At 40.4% G+C, this 10,295-nt stretch overlaps 1 protein-coding gene across 3 annotated transcripts in view; it reads right to left on the bottom strand.

The window, feature by feature from the left end:
- Positions 1 to 7,956: 7,956 nt before the first annotated feature.
- Positions 7,957 to 10,295, bottom strand: part of LOC308415656 (zinc-regulated GTPase metalloprotein activator 1) — a 41,321-nt gene continuing 38,982 nt past the window's right edge. For all 3 annotated transcript variants that reach the window (XM_080910697.1, XM_080910698.1, XM_080910699.1), the window contains 2 exons: positions 9,222 to 9,351; positions 7,957 to 8,884 (listed from right to left, as the gene is read on the bottom strand). In XM_080910697.1, the coding sequence (XP_080766823.1) occupies positions 8,775 to 8,884; positions 9,222 to 9,351 (240 nt within the window). In that variant the 3' untranslated portion in view covers positions 7,957 to 8,774. The remainder of the gene's footprint in view (positions 8,885 to 9,221; positions 9,352 to 10,295) is intronic.

The following is a 10,295-nucleotide window of genomic DNA, read 5'->3' as shown; positions in this document are numbered from 1 at the left end:
AGTGCTAGTTTTTAAAACCATCTCACTCTGAGAAAACAACTCAGCATTTTAAGACAGAATTCACTTCCTTCAACACCATACCCACAAATACAAGGCATTTCTAGACATGGAAAAGTCCTTTGAAAACAATCTAAACATGCAGTTTTCCCACCTAGACTAGAAAGCTGAAGAAAAATTACTAAATTATTGAAAATTAACCAATTCACAGATTGTCGCCAAGCCCATACTATCATGAAGTATTGTTCATTGTTCCTCTAGAAGCCTTTAGATTTTGATCGTTGTCCTCAGAATTTAGTCTAGGGATTAAAGACCCTAAGGATATACCTGATTTCACTTAAATTTCTACCCGAACATCCATGAGAAGACTTAAAAGATTTCTTACTTTTAGTTTAATTTTTGATACTGGAAATTGAACCTCTTCTGCACAGTAAGTACACACTCTACTCCCAACCCCCCAAAGTATTTTTATATACTTTATAAATTAGCAAACCACCACAAAAGAAGCCTGGGTTTACAAGAAGGGAAGGTAGTTAAGAGGCCCCAAGTCAGCTCAGCTCAGTAATTTGGAGGGTCTTCAGTAGCTAGCACATCGACAGACATCCACAGGGGAAAACCAGAGGCCAAGGTCTTACCAAGGTGCCCATCATCCAGTCTTCCTCCACGATACTGACACCTCTGCAACTGTCTTAAAGTTGGTACCGATTTTCTCGTTCCTTTTTACTTAAAGCTGATAGCTCTCAAAAAGCCTGCTTATAATATGCAGAAGTTGAATCGTACAGCAAACCTTCCTAGAACGTAGAAATTCCCATTTACTTGAATCCTGTATCCAGCATACCTCATATTTAACCCTTGGGCTAATCTAGAAAGAATTGTATTTTTGCCTCCACTTTATAAATAGAAAGACAGGGGCTCTGTAAAATGTACTTTGGTCCCATATCCTGCCATAAACAATAAAGTCTGAGGTAAGCCATGTCTAAACCTTGATCATCATCACTGTCAGATTACCCTTCCATAACAAAGGGTGGCAGTTTATTTAGAATAAGGAGTCTATTAAGACAATCCCCCTCTTCTGCATAAAATCTCTGAGCCTTGATGGATGGAGTGTGACAGACATACCACTTAGGGCTGGGCACAGTCTCTTATGCTCTCTAGGATGTCCAATTGTGGATCTCTTTCTGAGCTAATTATCACCCACTGCAAGGAGCTTCTCTGATGAGGGTTGAGCAATATACTGATCTATGCACATAACAAACATCATTATGAGTTGCTTTTCTTAAAGTTTTTATTGATTCTTTATGAATTTCACATCACTTATCCCGATCCCATTCATCTCCCAGCCCCTTCATAACCACCCTGAGCCCTTGAAAACCTCCCCACCTCCAACATCACAAAAAAAAAAAAAAAATTCTTTTTCATCATGGGAGCCGTAATGTGTCACACAGTGTATCCTTTTGTCCACACATCTTTATTTGCAAATATTCATTGTAATGAGTCACTGGCTTGTCTCAAGGCCTCTGGCTTCTACTACTCCATCAGTCTGGATCCTAAAGAGGCTCCTCTGGGATATTCTGTTGTTGCCTTGTCATGGAGCTCCTGTGGCTTTAGAACTATACGACGAGCCTCTTCACATGCTCCAGCAATTCATAGATGGAGGAGATGTTGGGCTACCACTCAAAGCCCTGGATCTGGGCCTGGGTGGTAGCTGAGCTAGTCAGTCCGCCAGCTCTCCCTCACTCACACCAAAGCTGGCAAGGGGCAGGGCCAGCTCTCGTGATCTCCTACCTGCTGCAGGTGCTGAGCAGAGGTGAGGTAAGGGGGCATATCTTCCCCACCTACACCATTGCATGGCAGATAAATGAAGGGGCCAGCTCTAGGAGTTGTTTTATTGCTATGTTTCTTTAGGAGAATAATAGTCGTAGGTTTTCTCCTAAGCACAGGACCTATCTAATCTCAGGTTCTTGGTCTCATTAACAGAGTCAGGTACAGGTTCCAATTCATGGAATAGACCTTAAAAAAAAAAAAGCTGGTTCTCTCACAACATGTACCATTATTGTAACAGTATATCTTGCAGGGGTCACTGTAGCAAGAGGGTTCATAGTTGGGTGAAACTGGTAAGTACCTCTCTCCTCTGGTAGCATGCACATCACCTTCCAGCATTGTAAGTCCTAGCCAGTGGGAGTGAAAGTTCCAGCCTGATTTCTGTTTTGTGTCATAAGTGTAGGTGTCCTCAACAGTAGGGTCTTAGCATCTGGTTGGAGAGAACAACGAATACAATTTGCAGTGGCATCTGATGTCTGGGGATCTACAGAACTCCTTTGGTAGTCTCTATTACAAACAAACAAAAAACTTGGAATAGTTGAGGCAAGGTCCAAAGTCTCCTGAAGGTACAGTTAAAATAAGACTGACCATTGGGAATTACTTAATTCTGGAAAAAATGAAAAAAAAAAAAAAAAAAAAAAAAAAAGCAAGACAATAGGCCTTCTAAGGAATTAAAACAATATGCAATACAAAATAGAATATAAAACAGTGATATCCCTGTCCATCTAGATCACAAAAGCTGAAATATGGCTTAATTGTAGTTAGGGAGTGGGTACTTTTATACATTAGTGAATGAAGGGAAAAGATAGATTTTGGAGGGCAATTCATTAATATCTATTAAAATTTCAAATGTGTAAACCCTACACAACAGTGACTTTACACACAATACAAAAATATTCAGAGATGTGCACAGTGATGCTCAGGATAGCTACTTGCTCACAGTGGGCACACATACGCTATCTCTCGGCTCTCGGTGCTCTAGGCCTCCTGGTGCAGCAAGAGTAGCCCAGGGTCTCAAACTGGGCAGGTTACTGGTTGGCCATCCCCTCAGTCTCTGCTTCCTCTACAGTGCCTGCATTACTTGTAGACAGGATAAATTTTGGGTTAAAGTGTTGTGAGTGGGTCCGTGTGCCTATCACTCCACTGTTGTTTCTGTTGGCTACAGGTGTCCTCTTCTGGTTCAGACAGATACAGACACCCACAGCCAACTCTTATGGAAGAACAGGAGGAAGGACTGCAGGCCCCAGAGGGGACAGGAACTCCACAGGAAGACCAACAAAGTCAACTAAGCTGAGCCCTTGAGGCTTTCAAAGTCTGAACCACCAACCAAAGAACATACACGGGCTGGACCTCGGCTTCCCCATCACATGTAGCAGATGTGCAGCTTGACCTTCTTGTGGGTCCTGAACAAATGGAGTGGGGGCTATTCCAAAAGCTGCTGCCTGTATGTGGAATATGTTTTTCTAGCTGGGTTGCTTTGTCTAGCATTAGTGGGAGAGGAAGCCCCAAGATTCCAAAAGATTTGAAGTGCCAGGGTGGGGGAAATACCCAGGGGACCCTACCCACTCAGAGGAGGGGATGGGGGATGGGGAGACCAAGAAGGGACAGTGAGATATAAAGTAAGTAAAATAAATAAACTAAAAAATAAAAAAAAAAAAGTAACCCAAGGGTCAATGAGATGGCTCAGTGAGTGAGTAGAGCCAATGACCTCAGTTCAACACCAGGAACTCATGCAAAGGTGGAAAGAGAAAACTGATTCCACAAAGGTCCTCTGACCTTTACATGTGTACTGCAGCCATAGCTCCCACTTCAGTCCCAGCCCTTGGTGTCAGAGGCAAGCAGATCTTTGCAAATTTGAGGTCAGCAAATTCTACATTGCAAGTTCAGGTCAGTCTGGGTTACACAATGAGACCCTACCTGAAAAAAAAAAGTATAATCCAGATGTCTCACAAAGAACAGCACACACATGGCTGTTTTATAGTACACCCTTGCTTTTTAATATTCAGCCACTTCTGCCTCTTACCTGTCGGCCTCCTGACTCACTATGCTGCTACTCACCTAAGGGCCTCTTCTTAGAGCCTTATGAATGGCTCCTTATATTCAGTTCCCTAAGGGTCATCTCTCCAGAAGCCTTCCACAGCCACTCCACCTAAAGTTGGTCTTTTATCGATGGCTTTTATCAGATGGCTTAGCTCTACCTCCTGCTTACTTACTTGTTTCCCTTTGCAAAGCCTCTGTAGCTGAAAACCCAGCTTTATCTGCTGTGTGCCATGACTGCCCGGGCACAGATACCAAGCAAACTGAGAGCTCTCAAGAAACTGCAAAGGCATGATTTCCATGCTGTACTCTGAACTTTATACAGCAGTCAAAGAATGAGGTATACATGAAGTGTCATAAAAATATCCTGAACTGTTAAGTGATTGTATCACCACATATATTTTATTTAACACACACATAAAAATAAAACCTTAAATTGAATCTACCTGTGACAAGTTTTGGGGAAAAAAAGTACTTTAGACTATGGTTCTGATCCTGGAAAAATAATAATTCACATTGGAAACATAGTATACAGGCACAAAGGCACTTCTGAATGTCAGAAATGAAGAGGGCCCTGTATTTGTGTGTAATACATGTGCTGCAGTGAGAAACACTTAGAGGGCAAGCTCACACACAAGGCCCACAAAGGCAGACTGTTAAAGAGTATGGATTACCATGGGCAGAGCTAGTGGTTAAGAACACTTCTTGCCAAAGACTTGTGTCTGGGTTCTAGCACCCACATCCAGCAGCTCACAACTGCCTATAACTCTAGGAGATCCTGGATTTGGCAGCATGGGACACTGTACTCACACACGCACACTCCTACTCACAGATACACCCAAAGAAACAAAATTATTATTAAAAGTATAGATTACTATATAAATTTGTATATTTCTGTAGGTTGAGGTCAAGGCGATACATGATTGGATGGTGGAGAGGTAGGCAGAGAAAAGTCTAGGAAAATGGAAGAGGAGGAGAGTTGGGAGATTCACAGAGGAAGCAGGATGGAAGCAGATGTAGATCTTTTTCTCACTGCATCTCTAAGTTGATACGATTGCTATGATTATTTCTAAGGGTTTCTATGAGTCTATTTATCTTATCTAGATGGGCAGTTTATATGTTTGCCTGTTGGTTGTAAACTTATTGTGTAGAGGGTTTGTGGACTGAGAATTTAACATATAAATCTTTTTTATAACTTAATAATTGTAAAGTCATGTTTATACCAGGTGGTGGAGGAAAGAGAGTAAAAACAACGCGAAGGGGTGGTGGAGTGAACCACGCCTGGGTTCTTAGAGGCAGCATGGAGCCACTAAGTCAGAGATGCTCTGCAGTGCCGTGTGGCCCCACGGGAGCCAGCCCTAGCACGGGATAAAAGGGTTCCACTTTTTAATATTTACTGCAACATATTTCTCCCACAAGATACACAAACTACAAGTTTCATGTTCTAGAACATGAAAATTTAAACATTTATTATTTGTCAAGTAATACTATTGTGACATAATTTAAAAAATAAATTGTTATAAATAATCTTAAAGTACAAATCTGATTCAGATATAAGCCAAGATTTTATGTGAAAGCTCACTGCCATAACATAAGTTCATCTTCTATAACATGAACTGAGAAAAAAGCTTTCAGAGACAAGTGAGCAATAAGAAAAACACTAAAAATCGAGACTAATGTGAAGGAAGATTGGGTTCTTCTTCACTAATATGTCCACAAGAAAACATTAGCAATAATCAACCAGAGATCACTTAATCAGTTACCCTTCTCTTTCCAGCCAGCACAACCATTCAGCATTTGGGAGGCTGAAGCAGGAAGGTCATGAATCCCAGCCTTGTCTAGATAACACAGCGAGAGCCGTTCTCAAAAGAAATTAAATTCTGGGGGTGGGACTTGTTCAACAGCTTTAGCTTAGGAAAGCTCTTCCTTATATTCCACCTATACAATCTGAGCAGTTAATCTGACATGGCTTTTAGTAAGAATAGGAGAAAACTGAATTGTTGCACACAGATACACCAATGATTTACACAAAAACTATTAACTCAAAAGTTATCTGAGAGGCTGGAGGGATGCCTCAGCATTTAAGAGGTCTTACTGCTAAGCTGGAGGCCAGAGCACTGGCCCTGCCAATTGCTAGAGTCTCCGACATGAGACTCTGTACCAATCCAGTTCTTAGTGCTTGAATGCCCCAACCTGAAGCTAAAAGCCACCTTGGGTGCACATGCCACTGGCCATTTTGGCTTATGTCCTGGGGTGTCTTCCTTAAGTATCACCAGAGGACTATTATTGATGCTATTACTGAATCTCCAAGTGCTGGCTCAGTGTCTGATAAGTCAGAGGTAATATATTACGGAAGGACAACAGGTGGCTTAGGTTTTATTCGTCCTAGACAGAACCAACCCTTCAGGTATTTCAAAGCCCAATAGGTTTCTTCTGTTTGTTGGCTATGTCTGTGTTCTATTGAATTTCTCCATGGCTACTGTATTCATGAGAATGAAATTGCCAGGTCACCTGATGGGCTAATGCCTTTAAGGAAATCAGTGGATCTTAGATTTTCCTATTAATGACGTCTTAAAGGCTGAACCACTTCCTTGTGCAATGTGGAAAAGAATAAACAGCAGAGTAAACGCAATATTGAATGACAACTTAGCAGGCACATTGAAGCTGAGACTGGAATCCCTTGGTATGGGAGAATTCATTACAGCACTTTTTTGTCATATTAACTACATTAACTAGCATTTTCTTCTCTGATTTTTCTTAAAGGAAATACACTCCACCTGTAAAACTATAATATTAAATAAAATAATTTTTTTCCTATCCCCTTCTGATGGCTAACTTTGCTTGTCAACATCTGGAATTACTAAAACACAGGCATCTAGGCACACTTGTTTGAAGAATTTTTCTTGATAGGATTCTTTGAGGTCAGAAGATCCACCCTAAATCTGGGCCACAGCTTCTGTTGGCAACACATATAAAAGGACATGGAAAAAGAAAGCTTCTATCGTTTGCCTGCTTACCCCCACGCTCTCTGGCAAGTTAATCTATCCTGCAGCTACAGCATTGCTTTGCTGGGATTAGGACCTACTTCTCTGGGATCCCAACATAGATTGAAGACCAACTAAGAACCCAGCCTTGTGGACTGTAAACACTGCAGGAGTCTTCCTGTCAAGAGACAGCCTTGTTGGCATTCTATCAGGTCGGCGCCTTGAGAACAGCAGTTCTCAGCCTGTGGGTCAACAGCCCATTCACAGGGGTCGTATATCAGCTATTCTGCATATTAGATATTTACATTATAGTTCAGAACAGTATTAAAATTAGTTATGAAGTAGCAACATGAGGAACTGTATAAAAATGGTCACAGCATCAGGAAGGTTGAGAACCACAGCTCTTGAGGACCATGACTAACATACCCCTGTCATTTTTGGACATGATAGCTCAGATTTTCAGAAAGTAAATTGAGAAATAAAATCCTGAGAGCTGAGAAATTTGGACAGCTGATCAGTTTCTACAGTGGTTCTTTTAAACAGTGTGTGTGTGTGTGTGTGTGTGTGTGTGTGTGTGTTACTATGCCATTTCAGATACATATGCAAAAGTGCTTACTGAACAATATGATGCATGAAAGGAGCAGAAAAAAAAGACTTTTCTAATTGAAAAAAAAAATCTTACTGTTAATGTGCAGAAGACTTGAGTTAATTGCCAGCATGCACAGTGACACACAACTGCCTGCTACCCCAGCTTGAAGGGAACTTGATGCCCTTTTCAGGTCTCCACATGTACACATACAGACATTACATAAAGTTAAGAAATATTTTTAAAAAGCTATCTGTGAGGCCAGTTAGATGGCTGAGCTACAAGTCAAACTACTTGCCATAAAACTTTGGAAATTAGAATTCAGACGTGTGTTGGGTTTATATACCCAGCTCCAGACTTCTACAGTGAGATGGGAGGCAGAGACAAGAGAAATGGCTAGAAATTCAGCAGCTGACATGCACACACGCACGCACATGCACTATGACATACACACACACATAGTTATCCTCAGTTATGATTAGTAACGGAGTGTACCTCATTACTTCTCACATTATACTGAACACTACACAGTTCAAAATAGGCAAGATGAATTTAATGCCAGCAATAAAACTAAAATGTAAAGTTCAACAATTATAATCTTCTAAGTATAATACAGAACAAAGAGCCAGAGTACCATTACACCATCACTGATTGTAAAAGATGGTTTAGTTTCTTTGACTCTTTAAGTCTTTAGGAACATTAAAAACTCATTCTATTAAAAACACGGTGACAGAGTTGAAGAGATGGCTCAGTGGTTAGGAGTGATGGCTGCTCTCCCAGAGGACCTGGGATTAATTCCCAGCAACCATCTGTGACTTCGGCTCCAGGGGATCTAGTGCCGTCTTCTGGACTCCTAAGACACTGAATGTGCAGAGTATACAGACATATATGCAGGCAAAATACCCAGACATATAACATAAAAATAAAGGCTAAACTTTTTTTTAAATACAATGATTTTAAATACAATTTTTTAAATAGCAATTTTTGATACTATCAATATAATCATTGTATCTCAGCAACTATCTGAAGTTTTTAAGAGAAAATGATAATGTTAAAGTTTGCCATCAGTTTTACAAATAATGATGGATAAGGTCAACAGTCATGCTTAAACTTCAAAGAAAATTCTGGAACTTTTGAGGAATACTTGTCTCAAAAACACTCCAGAGGATAGATTTTATGAATATCAGATGTCCTTATAATAATTTACTAAAATTTTATGCTTTTATAAAATAAATACTATCATAAAGTACACTCCCAATTCATAACAGAGGTAATGAATCCAGGATTTAAATATATCTAGTAGGAAACTGTTCTTTTTTCCTTGTCGGTTCTCTTGGTAAGAAGCAGCTTTAGTGGGATGGGCAAACTCCGTCTTCGCCTGGTGCTGTCCTGTGCTCTTCTGCCTCTGCCACAGCAGTGATGAAGAGCTGCTGAAGTACATCCTTATCTAAGTTTTTACCTGAGAAGACAATAACATGGCGATTGGGTCTAATAAAAAAAACCGTTCACCTATCAATTCCAAAGTGTCAAATGCAGACGCTCTCTAGTGATCTACAAAATCAACAGTAACTGCCCGATTCCTTCCACAACTTTCTAGTTAAGCCCCAAAACCAAGTTAGCACTTGAAGTAATCACTGTTCTAAGTTGTCTAAAGAGTAAAGTTCTGACAAAACCTTGCACTATCCAGGATTCAGACAACTAGACAAGCTTATTCAGTTAATACTGGTTAACTAACACATATTACGTCTCCTTCAAACCTAGCTCTGCATTTTCCTTCACAAGTTTCTGTGACTCACCAATGAAGACCAGCCGACATGCTCTCTCAGCATCATCCTTCCAGCTCACGAGGCTCTCTTCCAGGTCGTACAGCTCGTGGATGCCTTGCACAATCATTTGCTGTGGTTTGTCTCTGATAGATACCAGTCCCTGTTCAATGAACAATGGTCACTCAGCCCTAGCTCAAATATGCAAGAAGGACTATTATATCAAATTTGAAAATATTACTTTTCAAAAAATAAACTCCTAATAAAGCTATAAAAATTGATTCAATTATTTGCATATTTCAAGTTCCTTAAAACTTTTACTAATTTTGTGTATACTGACCCCCCTGCCACCCCCTCGCCCCCACCCTGCTGCCCCCAGAAACAGGGTTTCTCTGTGTAGCTCTGGCTGTCCTGGAACTCAGTCTATAGACAAAACTGGACTCAAAACTCAGAAACCTGCTTTCCTTTGCCTCCTGAGTAGTGGGACTAAGGGTGTGAACCACCATGCCTAGCTACTTTTTAAAAATAAAGAATTACTTCCTTTTCTTATTTCTGTTTGTTTGTCTTCTTTTGATTTGTTTGAGACATGGTCTTGTTATCAAGCCCTGACGGCCCTAAAACTTGCTAGGCAGGCCAGGTTGGCCTTGAACTTGCAGAGATCCACTAGTCTGTGTACTACCATGCCTGGCAATGGCTCCCTTTTCTAATGATAAAATTAATATATTAGGATTTTTCAATGTTATTTATCACAACTATTAAGTATTCTGCCTTTAAGAGTTTTATACTCCTTTCACAAATTTAACTACAAAATTTGAAAAGTTAAGGTATTTTGGTGGTGAATCTGTTTTGGAAATGTATTATAATAAATTTAGGCAATGATCAAATAAGAATCTCTTATAGTCATGTGAATAAAAGTTCAATGTAGTGGTGGCAAGGTGGCTGGCTCGTGGGTAAAGGCATGCTACTTAATTAACAACTTGACAAACTGAGTTTGATTACCAGAACCCACAGTAGGAAAGAACTGACTCCCAAAAAGTTGTCCTCTGACTTCCACCTGCACATTGTGCTAGTGTGTGCCCACACGAAAATAGACAGATACAAAAGCAT

This window comes from Micromys minutus (genome assembly GCF_963924665.1).
Source record: "Micromys minutus genome assembly, chromosome: 2".
NCBI classification, from domain to species: domain Eukaryota; kingdom Metazoa; phylum Chordata; class Mammalia; order Rodentia; family Muridae; genus Micromys; species Micromys minutus.
The sequence above is the reverse complement of the archived record's forward strand: the minus strand, read 5'-3'. Positions and strand labels throughout refer to the sequence as shown.